The sequence below is a fragment of the Heteronotia binoei genome, chromosome 20 (assembly GCF_032191835.1).
Source record: "Heteronotia binoei isolate CCM8104 ecotype False Entrance Well chromosome 20, APGP_CSIRO_Hbin_v1, whole genome shotgun sequence".
Taxonomy (NCBI): Eukaryota; Metazoa; Chordata; class Lepidosauria; order Squamata; family Gekkonidae; genus Heteronotia; species Heteronotia binoei.
The window spans coordinates 785,906-807,816 of record NC_083242.1 but is presented as its reverse complement, the minus strand read 5'-3'; the positions used below and the strand labels follow the sequence as shown (position 1 = coordinate 807,816).

At 52.2% G+C, this 21,911-nt stretch overlaps 1 protein-coding gene across 2 annotated transcripts in view; it reads left to right on the top strand.

The window, feature by feature from the left end:
* PRKCB (protein kinase C beta) overlaps positions 1 to 17,842 on the top strand; it is a 175,349-nt gene extending 157,507 nt beyond the window's left edge. The window contains exon 17 of one of the 2 annotated variants that reach the window (XM_060260799.1): positions 17,677 to 17,842. In XM_060260799.1, coding sequence (XP_060116782.1) covers positions 17,677 to 17,829 — 153 coding nt within the window. In that variant the 3' untranslated portion in view covers positions 17,830 to 17,842. Of the gene's footprint in view, positions 1 to 10,035; positions 10,303 to 17,676 lie in introns of those variants that run through there. The other variant, XM_060260798.1, reaches the window with a different exon arrangement.
* Positions 17,843 to 21,911: the final 4,069 nt, after the last annotated feature.

Sequence of the window (21,911 nt, the reverse complement as noted above, 5' to 3'; positions counted from 1 at the left end):
CATGGCTGCACCTCGGCTCTGGCCTCCGCATACCAATCACTGGCCTGGTGGACCTGGAGCCCCCCCCCCCCCCCCGCAAACACACACTCTGCTGCAACTCTTGCGCACGGACAGCTGGCAAGACCAGGGAGTCCTGGTCCTGAGGTCTGCAGCTGACAGATGAGAAGGAGAACTTGATGGGTGTTGGGGGCCTACCCTAGCCTGTGCCATGCCCCCCCCCCAAGTTTGGTGTAGTGGTTAGGAGCGGTGGACTCTCATCTGAAGAACCAGCTTTGATTTCCCCACTCCCCTTCCTCCACTTGAAGCTAGCTGGGTGACCTTGGGCCAGTCAGAAGTTTTCTCAGAGCTGTTCTCTCAAGAGCAGTTCTTTCAGAGCTCTCTCAGCCCCTCCTGCCTCACAGGGTGTCTGTTGTGGGGAGAGGAAGGGACACTGTAAGCTGCTCTGAAATCTCTTCAGATAGTAAAGGACAGGTTATAAATCCAACTCCTCCTCCTCCTTCTCCTCCTCCTCCTCCTTCTTCTTCTTCTTCTTCTTCTTCTTCTTCTTCTTCTTCTTCTTCTTCTTCTTCTTCTTCTTCTTCTTCTCCTGATGTGCAGGACCCACTGTCCTCCCCCCCCCTGGTTTCTTTATGCCTACTTCAGGGAATGCTCGAGGATTGTGAGCAAATCCGGGCAGACAGCCCAAAAGGCAAAATCAAAGTAAAGAAGCTCAACAAGCCAGAAATCAGAGAAGGAAGCCCCAAACCTCCCTGTTTTAGCACTCTCTGTGGAGACTGCCCCATGAGAAGGGAGCTGATGTGTGCAGAGGGGGTGGGGCTGCTCTCCTCCCCTCCCCCCAGCCTTCAGTGGCACAGGAGGAGGAGACCAGCATGAGGGGGGGGGGGGCTTGTCTTCCCCTGGCCAATATTCAGCCCATGCAAATGTGTTTAATAATTAACAGGCTGGTGACTGATCAGCTCAAAGTTATTTCATTGGCAGGCAGCTTTAATCTTTTGCTTCTTTGCTGCTCTGTCTCACCTCATTCTCTTTCACCGCCTGGTTTTTGGTGGGTGTGGTCTTCGCACATTTGTGCAGAGAGCAGGAGAGCAGCACGGGCCATCTCTTTCCGTAAATCTGGACAGTGACTTTTTGACTCTCTCAGATGTTTAGTCCCCTGAAGACGTATGCAGAGTGGAAGTGGCTGGTGGCGCCTTTGCTACAAGTTGGATGCAGGTGGGCAGCCGTGTAGAACAAAGCAGGAGTCGCGTTGCGCCTTTAAGACCAGAGTTTTATTCAGAATGCAAGCATTCGTGTGTGCATGCACACTTCTTCAGACGAAGCTCAACAAGCCATACCAGAACTGGAAAACGAACCACCTTTTTCCCTTGGTGGTTCCTTTAGTTCTTCAGACGAAGAAGTGTGCATGCACACACGAAAGCTTATAGTCTGAATAAAACTTAAAGGTGCCACTTGACTCCTACATTGCCCTACAAGTTGAAAGAGAGGGCAAGGGAGGCTTCTGCCTGCCCCACACCCTGGTCTGCGCATTCTCTGCTTGCAGAAAGTTTTCCGTGTTCACAAATGTGATTCTCCCCTCTCCCCATGCACACGCGTGCACACACACACACACTTGCTTGGTTTGTCCCAGCCTTATTTCCAAATGGAGCAATGCAGAGAGAGAGAGAGAGAAAGAGTTTGGGCTGCCAGTTTTGGGAAAGGGCCGTCTATCAGGTTCTGGAAAACAGCTCTTGGCTTGATGACTTTCTCAGCAGGGATCAATGAGAGAGGTTTTACAGGAGCTTTTGGGGGCTGGGTGGGAGGTGTGTTGTGTCTCTTTGAAAGCAAACACCAATATTGGCAAAATAAAAAGGCTATTCTCTGAGATGACAGTTTTATGTCAGCCCCCAGAGCCTCTCTACCCCCCCCCCCCCTCCATGGCTATAAATATCCAAGAGGGTCTCTTTCCTGACGGGAGAGTAATTCATCCCATCTTCTCCGGGCAGTTTGGGAGCTCAGAGTGGACATTAACACAGCATTAAAGGGACCAGATTTTCCCCTGGATGCTTTTTTGTTAAATTGGGGGATTTTACACAGGAGGGAAATCTCTCCTCCTCGCTGAGATCTGTCTTGGAGAGAGACGTGGAGCAGGGTGGAGGGAGCAGCCAGAATCAGGTTTGCAGCAAGAAGAGGATAATTTTTCTCTTTAGAAGTAAAACTCACAGCTGGGGGGAGGCTGTTGTTGCAGGGGGTGGGGTGACTCCGAGACAAAAGGGTTGCCTGTTGCTGCCTCAGTTTGGGCAGACAGAGAGAGGCCTGCTTGCCGGTAGGAGAACTGTAACCTTTCCCACGAGCTGGGGTGGGATTCTAGCAGGAGCCCCTTTGCATATTAGGCCACACACACCTGATGCAGCCAATCCTCCAAGAGTTTACAAGGCTCTTTTTTGTAAGCTCTTGGAGGATTGGCTACATCAGGGGGGAGTGGCCTAATATGCAAAGGGGCTCCTGCTAGAATCCCACCCCTGCCCAGGAGCGATGGCCAGCAGTGAACAAGAGCAGGGCTGGGGTCTCTTCTGGAGAAACGAGACCCTCCCAAGGTCATTTCAGCTCCCCCTGGCTGGGCAGCAGCCTGTGTGTCTCCTGCCTCATGGGCAGTCCTAGCAGAGGGACAGAACTTGAAGGCTAGAGGGGAGAGGTCAACGGAGCCAGTCAAGCTCTCAATCCCAGAAAAGGCCAGCCTGCTGGTGACCTCTTGGGGACTTCTAGCTGAACCAGGATTCCAGCCCTACCATGGGCTGACCCCACAGGAAGGGTGGGCCTTCTGTTTGCCCTGGGGAGATTTGGGTGGCTTTGGCTGGGGGGGGCAGTTGTCCCAAGATGGCCTTCCCGCTCTGGAGCGGCCATCTTGGACGGGGGTCGGTTGACTCCTCTGGGAACTCTCTGTGCCGTGCTCTCTCAGCCTGGAAATCCCTCCCAGGAAGCCAAGCTGGACAGTAGGCCAAAGCGGAGCCTGTTGCAGTGTGGCCCCTCCTGATCCCTCCCTGGGCTCAGAGCCACCTTTCTGAGTAGACCCCCCTCCCGCTCCCTTCTGAGGGGGCTGGGGAGATAGAGAGAGCGGGGGTGGGGCTCCTCCTTCTGAGGTTGGTTCTGCTGTCAGAGACGCAAGGGCTGACGTCTCGGTGCCAAGCGCTTCTGAGGCTAATGGGCAGTGACAGCTGTATTTGCCAAGCTGCTTGCCAGAGGAGGGGGAGGCAGGAGGACCAGGGCTGCTGAGAGGAGGAGGTAGATCATCCTCCCACGACATCCCCATGTCCCTTCCACAGGGATCTGCCTGTCTTGGGCAGAGAGGGGAGCTAGCAGCCAGGGGGAGGGAGGGGGCAAATGACAACCCGGCTTCTTTCTCCTCTCCTGCCTTGCTCTGTTTTTGATGCAAATCTGATAGTTTGAGGGCAGCCGCTGTGCAGAGAAGACTGCGGGAGGGGAGGGGGGGAGGGAGGGAGGAGAAGGCAGCCCATTCGCCAGCCATGAGAGCGTGTGTGTGTGTGTGTGTGTGTGTGTGGCTTTGCGTGGATTAGGAAATTCAGCTTGCATTCTGCAAGTGTAGATAATGTCTTCTTGGCCAGCACCGTCTTCACAGTCGACTCGCGGATGGTTCTACTCCAGGCTTGCTCGAAGACGCTCTTAGGGGGACAGAAATCGCAATGAGCAACTCCCAGTTCACCAGAACCCAGGGAGAGGGGTTCGAGTCTCTCTTTCTCTCAGAGACAGCCATGTTTAGTGTGGCTCCTGTTTCGTTATTGGCTGTGCATGTCCTGAGCCTCCCAACCCCCTTCCAGGAGCACACAGCTGCCACCTCCAATCTGGAATCCAACAGCGGCTCGCTGTGTAGGGCCCAACTGGGGGAAGGAGGCCTGCCAGGCCCACAACTCAGAGCCTTCCCACCGATGGCTCAGTCTGCTCTCTTTTTGGTCCACTGTTGCCTCTTGGCTGTCGCTTGAAGGGAGCTGAGGAGGGCCATTCTTGGCTTCCTCTCCTAGTCTGTCCTCCCTGTCAGAAACTGTGTGCAGGAGCAGACTCAACCTTGAGCCAGTGGGGTGTGGTGGTTAAATGGGCGGACTCTTATCTGGGAGAACCGGGATGGATTCCCCATTCCTCTTACAGCTGCTGGAATGGCCTTGGGTCAGCCATAGCTCTCTTAACTGGGAGAACCGGGTTTGATTCCCCTCTCCTCCCCTTGCAGCTGCTGGAATGGCCTTGGGTCAGCCATAGCTCTCTTAACTGGGAGAACCGGGTTTGATTCCCCTCTCCTCCCCTTGCAGCTGCTGGAATGGCCTTGGGTCAGCCAGAGCTCTCTTATCTGGGAGAACCGGGTTTGATTCCCCACTCCTCCACTTGCACCTGCTGGAATGGCCTTGGGTCAGCCATAGCTCTCTTATCTGGGAGATCCGGGTTTGATTCCCCACTCCTCCACTTGCAGCTGCTGGAATGGCCTTGGGTCATCCATAGCTCTCTGATCTGGGAGAACCGGTTTGATTCCCCATTCCTCCACTTGCAGCTGCTGGAATGGCCTTGGGTCAGCCAGAGCTCTCTTATCTGGGAGAACCAGGTTTGATTCCCCACTCCTCCACTTGCACCTGCTGGAATGGCCTTAGGTCCGCCAGAGCTCTCTTATCTGGGAGAACTGGGTTTGATTCCCCACTCCTCCACTTGCACCTGGTGGAATGGCCTTGGGTCAGCCAGAACTCTCTTAGCTGGGAGAACCGGGTTGGATTCCCCACTCCTCCACTTGCAGCTGCTGAAATGGCCTTGGGTCAGCCAGAGCTCTCTTATCTGGGAGAACTGGGTTTGATTCCCCCCCCCTCCTCCACTTGCACCTGCTGGAATGGCCTTGGATCAGCCATAGCTCTCTTATCTGGGAGATCTGGGTTTGATTCCCCACTCCTCCACTTGCAGCTGCTGGAATGGCCTTGGGTCAGCCAGAGCTCTCTTATCTGGGAGAACCAAGTTTGATTCCCCACTCCTCCACTTGCAGCTGCTGGAATGGCCTTGGGTCAGCCAGAGCTCTCTTATCTGGGAGAACCGGGTTCAATTCCCCACTCCTCCACTTGCACCTGCTGGAATGGCCTTGGGTCAGCCATAGCTCTCTTATCTGGGAGAACCGGGTTCGATTCCCCACTCCTCCTCTTGCAGCTGCTGGAATGGCCTTGGGTCAGCCAGAGCTCTCTTATCTGGGAGAACCGGGTTCAATTCCCCACTCCTCCACTTGCACCTGCTGGGATGGCCTTGGGTCAGCCAGAGCTCTCTTATCTGGGAGAACCGGGTTGGATTCCCCACTCCTCCACTTGCACCTGCTGGGATGGCCTTGGGTCAGCCAGAGCTCTCTTATCTGGGAGAACCGGGTTTGATTCCCCACTCCTCCACTTACAGCTGCTGGAATGGCCTTGGGTCAGCCATAGCTCTGACAGAGGTTGTCCTTGAAAGGGCAGCTGCTGTGAGAGCCCTCTCAGCCCCACCCACCTCACAGGGTGTCTGTTGTGGGGGGAGAAGATAGAGGAGATTGTAAGCCGCTCTGAGTCTCTGATTCAGAAAGAAGGGCGGGGTATAAATCTGCAGCCTTCTTCTACTACTGCATAAATTAGTGTGCTCTGGGGCCATTTTTCCTGAGCTAAGACAAAAATGTGTGAACTGGAGGCTAAAAACCTGTGAGCCCGCTCACACTCTCTGAGCTTAGAGGGAACATTGCTGCCCCCCTGAATCTGCCATGCTTCCCATAATCCCTTCTTTCAAATTGTGCTGCTGAAAAATGGCTTGGGAGGCCCAGTTCCAGCTTAGAGCTCCCCAGACCTCCAGCAGCCCTACTCGGGGGTCTCTCGGGCACTTCTGACGGGAGTGTGACAGAGCCTCTTCTCCACACACCTCATTGCACCTGCAGTGATGTTTCTGAAGGATCAGGGGATGCCGGAGCGCTTTAAACGTCTTCATTTCTGAATGTCACTCACCGTGAGGCTCACGGCTGTCAGGCCGGGTTAGAGGACAGCAGCGTCTTTCAAACCAGCTCCTGGGACACAAGATGCGGGGGGGAGGGGGGAGTTTTCCTGGCAACTGCAACTGCTGATCTGTAGCTTGTTGGTGGTTTCCAGAAGAGCACAAGGTTACCCACAGAACGTCACATGTCAAAACACGCAGGTGGTTGTGTGAATTGTGTCCCTAAACAGGAATTAGACACACTCGCGGAGGAGAGGTCTATCAAGGAGAGCTCTGTCATGACAGCTGAAGGGAAGCTCCCTGTTCAGAGGCAGTCTATCTCAGAACTGGGGGAAGCTCTGGTCGCCACTGTGGGCCTTCCAGGGGATCTAGTTGGCAACTGTGGAGTGGGGGGGAAGGGTACTGAGGTCTATGGGTCATTGCTGTGATCCAAGGAAGCTCTTCTGATGTTCTTAAATTCTACGCTGTCGGCATTGAGAGAGAGAGGAAGGTTTCAGACTTGCCTTTTCTTTCTTGAAGGAGACATTTTTGGCGTCTTGGTAGCGATGCCAAGAGATCTGGGCTTGCCTGTTGGCCATGGGTATCCCCACTGTGTGTTTGGGGTGATGATTTATTAAAGAACTCTCCTGGTTGCTGCTGTCTTCTTGTCCTATGGTAACCAAAAGACGATGGCACTGTGTTTAAAGACCCTGATGCAGTGTTAGAAAATCTACCCTGATTCCCACATGAGAGCCAGAGGGCCCCTTTTGAAGGGGAAGCTCCTAAAGGTCCTAAGAGAGCTTTCCTGGAGGGGGCAGCACAGCATGGGTGCCACCACAGGAAAGACCCTGCCGCTCGTTTCCTCAGCTTTTACTTTAGCAGGGACAGGAGGTGGAAGAGGGCCCTGTGGTTTGTTGGTTGGTTTGTTCTTGCATAGCCACTGGCTGACTGCTCTATGGCTCCGCTAGGCCACCTCTTCGTCCCTGTGTTGCGGAACAGAGCTGTGAACTGGCCCTTTTGTCTGTTCTGATCTAACCCTCCAAATTCCCAGTGGGTTCCATGCAGTGCGGATGATGCTGAGGGAACAAAATGCGTTTGGGAAGCACTCACAATGATCCCGTTCTCATCTCCAACAAGTGCTCTGTCTGCCATTAGGAAAAACAGTAGCACGTTTTATTGGGTTAAATGTGGGTTGGGGGGGAATAACTTTTGACTTGGAAGCACAAAAGCTTTACACAGTGTCCCCATTTCCTCCGCATTTCCTGGCTAAGGGGAAAATGCTCAAATGAATTCCAAAGATGACCTGACTCCAAGGGTAACAAGAAAAAGAAATTTTACTTACAAAAATAGAAGCGCTTCTTCCGTGACTTATTCAAGCAGGTACCTTTAACGTGTTGTGATCAGGTTGTCTTCCAAAAAGGTTACTTGCTACAGCTCCAAGTGCAGGTAAGAGAGAGAAGAGGACAGGCGCTGTATAAGATGACACAGCAGGCAAGCCATGGCCACAACCAGTGAGAGGGGGGCCAGCTGCCCTACGCCCTTGTGAGCGAATCCTGCTAACCCTTTCCCTTCCAGATCCTCTTGCATGCAGAGTTCTAATATCCAACAGGCTTGACAGTTTGTGTCTCTGTCTTGAATGATTTCCATGCAAACCTCCTCCCTTCACACACACACACACACACACACACACAAAGGCTCATGTGATGTTTTATCGGTTGTGCAGGTCTGTTTTTCTTTGCAAAGGAAAGTTCAGGGCAGGGGGGGCTGCCCTGAAAATCCACTCTGTGGGCTGCTTGGAGTCCCTTCAGAGACCTGGGGGGGGAGGGGAGGAAATCTGTGCGCCCAAGCCCCCCCTCCCCCCAGTTTTTCCATGGTTGCTTTGATCTGAAAAGTGGTCCACGCACTGTTCAAGGGAAGCCAAGAATTTTGATTCCTACGAGAGCCGACAGACAGGGCTTTGGTCGGGACAATCAAACGCCAGCTGAGAGGCCGAGGTGGACTATTAATAGATTCCTTTCTTGCCTTCCCAGAAGGGCATTCAGATGCTCTTGTGTGTGAAGCTGAGGTCACTGACAATGTTCCCACTGAGCTGAGTGAGTGTGAGCCAGCTCACAGGTTTTGAGCCTCTGCCTCACCCATTTTTGTCTCAGCTCAGGAAAAATGGCCCCAGAGCAAACTAATCCATGCAGCGTTTCACAACTTGAATGCCAGGAGCTCACAAAGTAGAATTTTTGTTCACAAGACTCCCCACAGCTTAGAGGGAATATTGGTCACTGACTCTGGGTCAAAAGTTGCCCCACTGAGGGCAAAGGTCTGGGGTCCTTCTCTGGGCAGACCTGAGCCAGGGAGGGAAGAAGGGAGGTTGTGCATCCATCAGGGGTCCCTTTTCTAGCCTGGGGGCACCATTCAGTGGGTGTGATCACAAAAGAGCTGCCATTGGAGGTGGAGCCAATGCCAGGGAGGGAGGGGACAACATTACTGCATGAGCAGCTCTTCAGCATTTCAGGCCATGCTGTGCTGCTTACAAAACACACTCTTGCTTCTCTGAAGCCCTCGTGGGGAAAAGCCTCCTCCACTCTTAGAAAGGCTTGATGGGCGTCAGAACCAGGTTGGGCATCCTTGCTGCAGATGTTCTCACCTGCATCAGTCAGTCAGTCACATTTTATTTGTATCCCGCCCTCCCCGACCAAGCGGCTCAGGGCGGCTAACAGCATAAAATTCAATACATACATTATATAATAAATAACATTTGAAGACAAATTAAAATCCATAAAATTCTAAAAACATTAATACATTTGGTGCTATTCATCGGCAAGTTTACTTGGCAATTTAGTAGTATCAGCTGGTGAAGGCCATTTGGAACAGGATGGTTTTGCAGGCCCTGCGGAATTGTTCAATGTCCCGCAGGGCCCGCATTTCTTCTGGGAGTTGATTCCACAGCTGTGGGGCCAAAACTGAGAAGGCCCGAGTACGGGTACTCTGGAGTCTTACCTCCTTTGGGCCAGGGATAGTCAGCAGGTTCTTCCCTGCTGACCTCAGTGCTCCCTGGGGTTCATACGGGGAGAGGCGGTCCCTAAGGTAGGCAGGTCCTCGGCCACATAGGGCTTTAAAGGTAATAACCAGCACTTTGTAGCGAATCCGGTATACAACTGGCAGCCAGTGCAGTTCACGCAGCCCTGGCTGTATGTGCTCCCGCTTTGGGAGCCCCAGCAACAGTCTGGCAGCCGCGTTCTGCACTAGCTGCAGCTTCCGGGGCTGAAGCTAACCTATCAGTTAGCCACTTTTTCCCAAAGCGAGATTTCAGCAGGGACGGGGTTAATGTGATGATGACAAACCAACCCCCTGGTCTTGCAGCAGGAGGGACATCCAGCACCCTTCACTCTCTCTCCCTTGTTGGCTGTGCACTTTCTGTTCTGCAGGGAAGGCACCCCTCGCCTTCGTCTGCCTGGGCTTCCCCTGGTTGTCTCCAAAGGCCGTGCTCTTCACCTTTGGCCTGGGCAATGGCGGGCTGAGGGCTACTGAATCTTCTGGCCACAAGAGATGCCAGCCAGCCTGGGGAGGATAGTGGTTGGTCCACCGAAGGCTGCTGCAGTGTTGGCGACACTGGGTGGCCCAGCGGGGGTGGAGCTGACTGGCCCTTTGGAGGGGAAGTGCCTCGTAAGAGCCTTCTGAGAAAGAGACCCGCCCTTTGCTCTTGCATGTGGCCTCTGCTCCGGGCCCGGCCCAGTCCTGCATGCCAGCAGCCCAGCTCTGCAAGTAATTGCATCCCCCATCTCATCCTCCTCCAATTACTTGCTGGGTGGCCCTCCCGTCCACCTGCACCTCCATGACAAAATACTCACTGGTGGAAACCGACAGCGGCCTCCTGCGGAAGGAGCCATAAAGTATTTTGCATTGTTTCTTTTTTGTTCTCCCATTTTCTTCACTGTGGGGACGCTGCCTGATCTGGGTGGGGAGGGGGGCTCTGTGTGTGGCTGGACTGGGGAATGCGGCAACCCACCCACCCCTCGACTTCCACGCCTGCATTATTGTTATTTTCCCCCCCTTCTTTCTTTTTTGCCACCTACCATGAGTTCTTTTCTTCCCCTCTCATAGTGCGGACGGAACGCTGAAAACTTCGACCGGTTTTTCACCCGCCACCCACCTGTCTTAACACCACCTGACCAAGAAGTCATCAGGAACATTGACCAATCAGAATTTGAAGGATTTTCCTTTGTTAACTCTGAGTTTTTTAAGACTGAAGTCAAGAGCTAAGTAGCCACTGTAGACCGTCCTCCATTCACCCTCGCCTCATCCCCGTGACCCTTCAGCCCCTGCCGCTCTTGTGGTGACCTCCTGCCTTGCTTTCAATTTCTTTTTCTGGGGAGAAACTGCAGTGACCACCTTTTGAACACATGCCTGAACAGAGCCGGGCAAGAGCAACTGGGCAGGGTCGTTGGAGAGGGGTCAAAGGTGTCTTTGTGAACAGCTCTCTGGGCAGAGCCATCCAGGGCGCTCAGCACAAATGGAAGCACTCGGTAAGGACCAGAATTGCCCTCACCAAACCCCACCAGGCGGTTTATCAAAGGACCACGTGTCACATTCAGGAGATGAAGGTTTTGTTTTAGAGCAGTGGAATCTCTTCCTGTCTGAGGCCTGCTGTCCTCCCACGTGACACACTCCAGGCCATGAAATCATAGAGTTGGAAGGTACCCTAGGGTCATCTAGTCCAACCCCCTGGACAATGCAGGGAATCCACAAATACCTTCCCCCACACACACACACCCAGTGACCCCTGCAGGCTCCATGCTCAGAAAACGACAAAAACAAAATTCTCCAGGACCCGTGGCCAAACTGGCCTGGAGAAAAATTGCTGCCTGACCCCAAAGTGGCAATCAGCATTTCCCTGGGTGTGCAAGAAGGGGCCACGAGAACTAGGCCCTGATGCAGCCCTTCCTGCCCTCCTTCCCACGATCTGCCCAAGTTCATTTGGCACGTGTGACCCAACTTTTCCCTTTGTGCAAACTGGGCTTTACATGAAAACCATTTCCAGGGCAGCTGAAGACTTGCGGTTGTGGTTGCGTTTGAGGTACTGTCCAGTTGACCCTGTGGCTTTGCATGACCCTGCCCAGAGGGAGGGGGCTGGGCGTTGTGCAGAGACCTCACTCCCAAGGGGTAAGAGCCTCTGCTTGGCATGCAAAAGGTCCCAGCTTCAATCCCTGGGACTCACCTCCACCTGAAGCTTTGGAGAGCTGCTGCCAGCCAGAGTAGACAATATTGAGGCTCATGGGCTGGCGAGGGGATCTGCCAGCCTAAGGCACTTTTGCGTATTCCACTGTGTGCAGTGCAGCTAGTAGGGCTTGAGTCCTGCCGGTGATAGAGGCTCAGACTCCTTTAGGGAACTCTGACAAGAGGCCGGTGGTCTAGGGCTGCTAGCCTCCAGGTGCGGCTTGGAGATCTCCTGGAATTGCAGCTGATGTCTGGATGACACAAATGAGTCCCTCAGGAGAAATTGGCTGCTTTGGAAGATGGTCTGGGTGGCGTTCAACCCCCCCCCCCCCCGAGGTCCTTCCCCTCCCCCAACCGCCTCCTCCCCAGGTGCCATCACCCAAATCTCCAGGTACTTCCCAACCTCGAGCTGGCAACCCTGTTTCCTATTGGCCATTCTTGATCAATTTGGGGAGGGGGGGCAGCCATGTTGTCCTGAAGTGGCAGAGCAGAGTTTGAGCCCAGAGGCACCTTGAAAGCCAACAGGATTTTATTCTGGGCGTTGGCTTTTGTGTGGTATCGAAGAAGAGCTCGTGCTCACAAAAGTTTAGACTCAGAATTAAATTTAGTCGGTCTTAAGGGTGGGCTGGACTCAACTTTATCCTGATAGTTCTCCAGGCCTTTTGGAGTTGCCTGTGGGGATTCAACAGGCTGGGCTTGGAATCGTTTCCACCTTCGGTCCGTGGGCGAGCGTGGCCCAGCCAGGCTGCTGACATTCATGGGCGGTGCTGCTGTAAGACCTGTCCCTCCCTAACCCATACCATGCAGCCACTTCGTGAGTTGCACCGTCAAGCTCTCCTTGTTTCCTCTTTGGACTTGATTGTGGCCGGCCTTTCATCTGGGCCATGGAGCCACGGTGTCTGGGGTGGTCCTCTTGTGTTCTGCTTAGCCAAGAAGGTGGAGGAGCCGGGGACACGCGCTGCTTCCTTGGAGGGAAGATGAGCCTAGGAGGGACGGGACAGACAGACAGCTGGTGGCCAGCCTCTTAACTGGGCGGCAGAGGGGATGTCCTTGCAAGCTCCACCCACAGCTTTGAAAATGGGGTTTGGGCTGGACCCCCCCTCTCAGCCAATGCCTTAGCAGACTGGAAGTGGTTCAAATACCCTCCAAGGAGAGTCTTCTTGAGTCTTATCCAGATCCTTTTGATGCTTCTCCAAGTCCTTTCGTTGTTCCCCACCCCCAACTGCCCCCTTTGGCTCTGCTTTGTGGAATTGCCAGTTCTGGGTTGGGAAATATCTGGCGGTTTGGGGGTGGAGCCTACAGAGGGCGGGGTTTGGGGAAGGGAGGAGCTAATGTTCATAGAGTCCGCCTTTCAAAGTGGCAATTTTCTCCAGGCGAATTGATCTCTCGAGTCAGTTGCTGTAATCCCAGGAGATCTCCAGCCATCGCCTGGGGGTTGGCAACCTTACATCATGAGCAATCTACTCTCTGGGCTGCAAGAGAAGAAAAGGTCCAGAAAGAGGGGAGTGTCCCTTGTTGACTGCGTTTAACTCCCTGGGAAATGCCACCATGTGTAGTCAAGAGACCAAAAGGCCTCCTTTTCTGGGAAATGTTTTCAAATCTTTGGTCACTCCAGTATCGCCCCTCCATGTCCCGTTATTTTCCTATCAGACCTTTTTGGGGGGGGGGGGCTGGTTCTTTCCTTAACACTGGAGGGGTGGGTAGGTGGGTGTTTGTCCAGTTGCCAAAATGACATTCCGTCTGTTCCACTGTGCTTTAAGTGTGTCAAAAAAAAAAATGAGTATTTTACTAAACGAAGCTGATATTTAAAAAAAAAAAAAATCCAAGCAGTATTTGTGTAACTTGACTGACGCTGTAAAGTATTATTTTTTTGTCTCAATTAATACTCTTCTAAGAATAACAAATGAATTGCCGCTGGAATCTTAAGTTGTCTGTGTTTCTGAAAACTGTCCGCAAAAAGAACAAACTTGGTTTTCTTTCCACCTTCTGGTGTTAGCACTCTTGCCTGCTTCCCCGTTGGACTCTCTCCCACCTCGTGTTTGTGGGGCTTTCAGATACCCATTTGCTTTGAGTTGTTAACGTGCCAATTTTTTTTTTTCAGATACAGTTATAAAAATAAAAATTAAGAAATCCTGTTTTGAGGAAACCTCCATTTATTTGCTAGAAGGCAACCTTTGGGATGAGGTTGAGGCCATAAGTGTGGGAGGGGGGAGAGAACTTGTGAGCCAAATCTCAGATCTGCAGGCTAAATTTAATTTAATTGGCACAGATTGGAGAAATACTGTTAAATGTATAAATTCTCTTTTAAAAAAAAATACTATGTAACTTGACAAGTGAAATCTTTAACACTGCGAACTGTTAAAAGGAAAATTCTTGAGAGAAGGCTTTGCATCTTGCCCCTTCCCAAACTTTTAAAATGTATCAAGAAGATTTTAAGGGGTTTTTTAAAAATTAAAAGGGAACATCAGCATCAGGTTTTAAAACCAAACTTATAAAGCCCCAAATGGAAGTTTCAGATCCAAATTTTGAAATTGCTATATTTCAATTACCTTACAGATTTTTTCTTAAAAAAAAAAAAAACTAAGCTACCAGAAGCAGGGCCCAAGAACCAATGCCCAGCAGGCGCTTCAAGCTTCAAAGTCCCTCTTCCAATAACCCCCCCTTTGAAATCAAGAGAGTAGGGGGCCCCTCGGGGCTGAACAGCAGTCTGGGGTATCCTTCCTTCCTTCCTTCCTTCCTTCCTTCCTTCCTTCCTTCCTTCCTTCCTTCCTTCCTTCCTTCCTTCCTTCCTTCCTTCCTTCATCACAGAGAAGGACTTGATGTCCACATCGCGGCAACGTAGACGTGGGTAGATGGTGGCCATCCCAGGTGAATCCTCCCCTCCCCTTCCAACTCCCTCGGGTGCTGACCGTCTGCCCAGGCTGCTCTCCCTGGAACAGGTTGGCAGGGTGGCTTCCAGAGGCAATCAATACCTGTTGGGGCAGATGTGCAGAGCGAGTGAAGGGAAAGCCCCCTGTTCCTGTGAATGCAGCCCCCTCTGGAAAGGAGAGGCTTGTGGGGGTCCCTCCTTCTGCCCAAGACCTTCAAGGCTGGGCACAGAAAGACAGGCAGGACCACAACGGCTGCTAAATCCAAATCCCTGAAGCTTCCTTCCTTTCTTCCTTGCTCAGCCTGAGTCTTGGAGCAGCGAGACAAGAATCCTTCCTTTGTTGGCTCTCGCAAAGCTCTCTGCAGTGGGCTATTTTTTTCCCCGTGGGAGGCTTTGGTGGAGGTCCTGCCCCCTCCTCCAGCACCCCCCACCAATGTCTCTGCATCAGCGGCATGTGGTCAATCAGCGCATGAGTCACCAGCAGCCCCCAGCTCTGCCAGGCTTTGGCGGCAGCTGCCATGGTGAGCAATGCACAGGTTTGGGGAGGGAGAGAGCCAGAGATGGGCTGGGCTGGCTTCCTTCTGGAGCAGGTGAAGAAGGGGGGAGGAAGGCCCTCTGCAATGGCACTGGGGGTGGGGGGTGGGAGAGGAAGGAACAGATGGGGCAGGGAAAGGAGGGGTGGACCTTGGCAGGATCAAGACCCCCACTGGGCCCCAGGCAGCCACCGCAGACCCCTTCTCCCCCTTCTGTGGTGGGCCTGCCTAGCTCGCTCTGTCTCCAACAGGCCATGCAGCTCACAGGAGCAAAAAGCCAGGCCTCCTGGAACTCCCTCTGGGTGCGGCCTGGCAGCACAGCAGGCACAAGCGAAGGGTGGGAAGGCCCCTCGCCACTTCCTCGCCCCCATCACATGACAGTCCTGCCACATGACCTCTGAGCCCTCCCCCTCCCATATCCCTTCGGCCAGGCCTCCAGCATGCCCTGACCCTCTTGTCTCCCTCATGTGGGGCTGGAGAGAGGGCAGAAGCTGCTGCTGCCCTGAAGCCAAGTGTCCATCCCCTCTCTGGCCTTCATGTTCACCCCAGAAGCCTCCTCACTTGGGCAGAGGGTCACAGCAGCAGGAAGCTGCAGCTGGGGACAGGAGACCTCTGGACCACCTGCGCAGGTTGCCCAACCAGTTGCCTGAAGCCCTACTTCTTTCCCCTGCTGGGCAGGATTCAAGCAACGCAGATGGCTGGAGGTTGTTTTCACATGTGCCAGAAGGAAAGGAAAGGTCCCCTGTGCAAGCACAAGTCCTTTCCGGCTCTGGGGTGACGTTGCTTTCACAATGTTTTCACGGCAGACTTTTTACGGGGTGGTTTGCCATTGCCTTCCCCAGTCATCTACGCTTTCCCCCCAGCAAGCTGGGGACTCCTTTGACCGACCTCGGAAGGATGGGAGGCTGAGTGAACCTCGAGCTGGCTACCTGAAAACCCAGCTTCCGCCGGGGATCTCACTCAGGTCGTGAGCAGAGCTTAGGACTGCAGTACTGCAGCTTTAACGCTCTGCGCCACAGGGCCAGAAAGCACCTCCCATTTCTGAACACATTTTGAATGCTGTTCGAGGGCTGCGTGCCGGAGGCAGCTGGGGGAACTCTTCCCCACCACCTCCTCCTCCTGAATGAGGATGGGGATGTCACCCGATTTGGTGGGTGCCGCTGTGGCCTCATTGGGGAGGGGGCTGGGTCACGGGGACGAAAGAAGAGCATCACTGGCAGCTGCAGCCAGTCGGATTCTATAGCAGGGAAGGTAAATGAAGTCAAGGACAGTGACAGTTGGGGCTTTTTTGGTAGCAGGAACTCCTTTGCATATTAGGCCACACCCCTCTTACGTAGCCAATTGTTCAAGAGCTTACAGGGTTCTTTGTACAGGGCCTACTGTAAACTCTTGGAGGATTGGCTACATCAGGGGGGGGTGTGGCCTAATAGGCAAAGGAGTTCCTGCTACCAAAAAAAGCCCTGGGTCAGCAAACCAATACTGACGTCAAGGAGTGGCTGCTGGGAACAAAATGGTGCCAGGCCCCCATCAAAGCGACCCCAGCCGTTTGTGGACCACTATTTTTGCCTTCCCAAACAGGCTAATTTCAAAGCAAATAATCCAGTTAGCCAAAGTGGCCATCTTGAACCTGCTTGCGGCATCAAGTGCTATTAGGGGATGGTCATTCTCTGAAATAATCCAATACTAGTTTTAAAAAGAAAAGAAAAGAAATGTCCCTAACTGAAACCAAAGTCATAAAAGCATCCTGGGCTGATCCTAACCCAAATGTGGATTGAGCCCAAGTCTTGCCTGAAGAAAACCCACATGCTGCCAGGGGAATGGCTTGGCTTTCCTTTGAGTCGTTCTGCTGTGTGCTAGGACACAAAGGGCTGCTGGTTTCTGTTTCTGGAAGGACAAGCCTGTTTCCTCAGTCCTGACCTGTGCGTGGAGATTTCCCTGCCCCACCTGCATCTGCATCGGAGTGAAGGGGGGCTGTCCGAGTGTGGCCAAAGCTGGCAGGAAGGTCCCCCTCATCTCAACTCTGCAAGGCAACAGAAAATATTGATTTCTTTTGATGCACGCTGTGGTGGTGTCTTGGGAGAGGCAGAGGTGCCGTTTGCTTCAGATTACACAACACTGTGTTTTAGTGGAACTTTTTCTTATGTTAGTGGAACCAGGCTCAGGCCAGAGACTGCCTTGGTGAATCCTGCCCCCCTTCTGCATCTCTCTTGAGGTATTTTACTGCCGTTCACAATGATGTTTTTCTTTAACTATAACCTCCCAGAGACAAATTCCTTGCATGAACTTCCTGCTATCATGTGCCTAATTTAATGCATGCTGCTTCCCTAGAGCGGCTGGATGTCAGTGTGTAGAAGCCAAAGCTCTTGGGCCCTGATCCAGGGAGACGCTCTGTTTGTGCAGAGGTGACCTGGTGTTTGACTGTCAAGGAAGGACTCCTCCAGTGTCAACGTCCTTTTGCACACGATGATGTGGAGGCTGCCCTTTAGAAAGCATTTTCTCCAAGGCCACCAAGAAATGCAAGCAGGTGGTTATTGAATCCAAATGACTTGAAGGGAAGGCTGAGGCAGAGAGAACAATGACTCACCTGGCAGTGGGAACTTCTGGACTCATAGCTCAGGCTATGAACCAATGAGGTGTTTCTCTTCTGGGTGTTTATCCAATGAATTTATGGGATTTCCTTCAAGGAGACAGACTGTGGGCTACTCTAGTTCAGGGACTTGAAAACCTTTTGAGGGAAGGGATTCAATGGGATAGACCAGGGGTGGCCAACGGCATGGGGCTGTTGGGAGTTGTAGGCAAAAACATCTGGAGAGCTATCATTGGCCACCCCTGGGATAGAACATTGTACTGTTACCTGCACACCTGGATTGGGGCCATTGGCTATAATTTCCAGAATGGGCACTGTGATTTGGTTGTAATCCGGGTATCTCCAGAACTATCAGCTCCTCGGTTGTCTCTCCCCATTATGGGCCCCCACCAACGTCTTCAAGAAACACTCAGACTCATCCTAACTACTGTGCAAACCCAGCAGCTCCAAGCTGGGCTTTCTCTCCACTCGTCCCCTTCCCCTTCCCCTTTCTGTTTTTCTTTTCCTCTCTTTGTAATTCTGTGCTTTCTGCCCAACAGAAAGACAAACGTGATACTTCCAACTTCGATAAAGAGTTCACGCGGCAGCCGGTGGAACTCACGCCCACAGACAAGCTCTTCATCATGAACTTGGACCAGAATGAGTTTGCGGGATTTTCCTACACTAACCCTGAGTTTGTCATTCATGTTTAGGCAGCTCGGCACGAGGGCCATACTCAGGAGACTCAGTCTTCCGGGTTCAGGGGTGCGCCTCTCTTCCTCCGTCGTTCTCCTAGACCCCCCTCGGCGAAGAGGTGGTTGCTTGTCTCTAGGAGCCTGCTCCTGTGTGTAGACAGTCAACTTGCCTGCCTTTTGACCTGTCTCTTGGAGATGTGTTGAGTTTGTCCTTTTGTCCACAAAAGGGTAGCGTTCCTAGAACTTCCAGCCAGTGGCTACCAATAGAGTTTTTGAACTATGTCCAAGTCTTGTCTCCAAAATACTACATTTACTACCGTCTTTGTAATTTTCAAATTTCTCTGCAAGGGAGATGCTGGTGTTTTTGTGTCTTCTCTGAATGCTAAGCATGGTCAGTTCCCTGAACCTTTTGTGCTGCTTTTGCGATGACTGTTGCCCTTGTCTTAAACTCGTCTCTTTTTTTCTTCTTCTCTGCTTGAGTTGGAACTAAACCCGGTCAACCTCGCTGGTGTGTGAAGGCGTCTCTTTTTTAAAGCTTTCAAAACTCTGCACCGAGCCTCTCTCCTTCCTCTTTAGCTACTGAGAGAGCTTTCTAGAACAACTGCTGGAGGGTCTCCAGGCAGAAGGGCTGCTGAAAAGGAATGTCCATTCCTGTTCTTGTAAATTAAAGCTCTCTTGGTGGGAGGGTGCAGAGGACTTAGAAAGGGGGCATTTTTTAAATAACTGGGATGATTTGTTGCTTTAGCAATGCTCTTCGACGAATTCCGTTGTTTAAAACAAATGTTTGGAGTCAGTTTTGGAGGAATTGCTAGGATTCCACAAAAGCACAGGGGTGGTAATTTTTTGCTTTTGAAGAGATGCCCACCAAGATGGCTGCAACTGGTGGTGACTCTCTCAGAGCCCGGGGGCTTCTGGAAAAGTCCTGTTTCCAGGACTTGTTCTTTTTTTTCCCTCTTTTTTCTTTTTTTGCAATTAGTAATGCCAAGCCATATGTATCCTTCTTAAGAGAGAAAAAAGCAGAATGTTATTTTTAAAATCCTGCCAGTGTTTGTAATAAACAGTTTCAGCCTCCTTATGGTTGAAGGACAGGGAAAGCCCTCTGATTCAAGGGAAAGTGAAACTGACAAATAAGTAATTCTTCCTTGTGAAATCAGTTTATTTCAACAATATAGGAAGTGGAAGGCAGTCATTGTTGAATTTAATACTGATTCTTCACAGTGTTCCTTAGTTTTCCATAGCTCCAGGAGAGCCAGTTTGGTGTAGTGGTGAAGTGTGCAGACTCTTATCAGGGAGAACCGGGTTCGATTCCCCACTCCTCCACTTGCAGCTGCTGGAATGGCCTTGGGTCAGCCATAGCTCTGGCAGAGGTGGTCCTTGAAAGGGCAGCTGCTGTGAGAGCTCTTTCAGCCCCACCCACCTCACAGGGTAGACACTGTTGCGGGGAGAGAAGATATAGGAGATTGTAAGCCGCTCTGAGTCTCTGATTCAAAGAGAAGGGCGGGGTATAAATCTGCACTCTTCTTCTTCTTAAGGCAGATGTCCGCCTCCTGCAATGGGTGTCTCCTATTGGCATCTCAGGTGAGGAAATGCCATCTGTCTCCTCCCATCTGCACACTCAAGCCCTGATGCTCTGGATGGAGCTACCAAAAAGGGGGAACGGACTGCAAACTGTACCAAATTTTAAAAGGAGGGATTTTAAAGGGGGAGGTTTGCTTTTGGCTGAAGCTGGGCTCACATTTGCTGCCTACTTCAGTGTTAACTTTCCCCCTGATGCCAATATTCCCCCCCCCCCGAAGCCCCCTTAATCTCATCTGTGAACCCCTCCCTGGCTGCTGAAGCAGGAACTCCTCTTCCCAAGATATTGTGATGGCTGGAGCCCGGGTGCCTTCATAGGCTTCTTTATTAAAGCATCAGCAGGCTTCATGCTGGTCGGCCAGCAGAGGAAATTTCAGAACCCAGCCGGAGCTGTCATCTTGCCGGCATTAGGAGCGCTCTTTTTAATGTCTGAGTGTTAATAACAACAGCAAAAGAAGAAGCAGGGGTTTCCAATAAAGCTGCTTAGGATTGCAGCCTAAAGCAAGATATGAACAGCTGGACCACACCCACACACCGCCACCAGGCACCGGTTGCGTGCACACACACAAACCGTTCCATGCAGGATACAACAGCATCAGGTCCCAAGACCCATCACAGAGTTCAGGGCCTGTGCTCTCTGCCTTGGCTGTCCAAGTCCTAAACACACTAGAATTCAACTCAGTCTGTGTAAAAAGGTAAAGGTCGTCCCCTGTGCAAGCACCAGTCGTTTCCAACTCTGGAGTGATGTTGCTTTCACAATGTTTTCATGGCCGACTTTTTATGGGGTGGTTTGCCATTGCCTTCCCCGGTTATCTACACTTTCCCCCCAGCAAGCTGGGGACTCATTTGACTGACCTCGGAAGGATGGAAGGCTGAGTCAACCTGGAGCCGGCTATCTGAACCCAGCTTCCACTGGGATCGAACTCAGGTTGTGAGCAGAGCTTAGGACTGCAGCTTCACCACTCTGCGCCATGGGACCCTTTTTTTTTGTTTTGTGCCGACTGCAGGAATTTGAGACAGTGAGGCCTAACTCATAAGAATATAAGCTCTCCTGGGTTCAACCAGTGGTCCATCTACTGCAGCCTCCTGTTTCCCCCTGTGGTCAAGCCATTGCCTGGAAGGGCCAAATATAAACAGGCCTGGAGGACAGGGTTCCCAGCCCTGGGGGTCGGAGTTTTGCTGCCTCTGGGTGGGGAGGTTCTCTTCAGTCTTCCCAGCTAGTAGCCATGGATGGGCCCCTGCCTCAGGAATCTGTCCCACCCTCTTTTCAAGTCATCTCTCCTGGGCCATCACCACCTCCAGAGCCCCGTGGTGCAGAGGGTTAAAGTTGCAGTACTGCAGTCCAAGCTCTGCTCGCGACCTGAGTTCGATCCCGGCGGAAACTGGGTTCAGGTAGCCGGCTCCAGGTTGACTCAGCCTTCCATTCTTCCGAGGTGGGTCAAATGAGTCTCCAGCTTGCTGGGGGGGGAAGTGTAGAGGACTGGGGGAGGCCATGGCAAAAAAAGGTAAAGGTAGTCCCCTGTGCAAGCACCAGTCGTTTCCGACTCTGGGGTGACGTCATTTTCACGACAGACTTTTTACGGGGTGGTTTGCCATTGCCTTCCTCAGTCATCTACACTTTGCCCTCAGCAAGCTGGGGACTCATTTGACCAACCTTGGAAGGATGGAAGGCTGAGAACCTTGACCGGCTAGCTGAACCCAACTTCCACTGGGATCGAACTCAGGTCGTGAGCAGAGCTTAGGACTGCAGTACTGCAGCTTTAACACTCTGTGCCATGGGGCTTACTTCAGCACTGGCAAACCACCCCATAAAAAGTCTGCCGTGAAAACATTGTGAAAGCAACATCAGGCCAGAGTCAGAAACGACTGGTGCTTGCACAGGGGACCACCCGTACCTTTTTATCACCACCTCTTCTGGCAGTGAATTCTACAAAATAACTACTCATTGTGTAAAAAAAGCTTTCTTTTTGTCTGCCCCAAATGTATTTCTCAAGCAATTTCTTTGTTGGGGTGCCCCTCCTGCAGCTGCTTCCAAAACAGTCATCTGCACAGGAGCCTTGTAAGGTAGGCCGGTCCCATCTTTCACGTGGGACTGAGGCTGGGAGACCAGCAGCTTCTCTAAGGCCACCCCCCTCTGGAATTTCTGCAGCCGTAGCCTGGATTTCAGAGCAAGCCCGTGGGAGCAGGAAGGGACCTGGTTCTCCTGGTTGCCGGTGCTGAGTGTGAGCCAGGCTGGGCTAATGGTGGGCCAGTGCTGCAGGACAGACCTCTTCCCAGTCCAACTGGTTTCCATTTTCTCTTTTGCACTGTGTTGTGAACCCTGTTAAGCCGAGGGATGCTGCCCTGACCCGGATTGTAGGCCAGGCACCCCTGATCTCTTCAGATCTCGGAACCTAGGCAAGGCCAATCAATCAATCGATCAATCAATCAGTGTTTATTATAACAGCCATAGACCAGGTAAAAAGCACAAATCTATCAGTAATAAAAAGCACAAATCTGTCAAAGGTATGCTACTAAAATACATG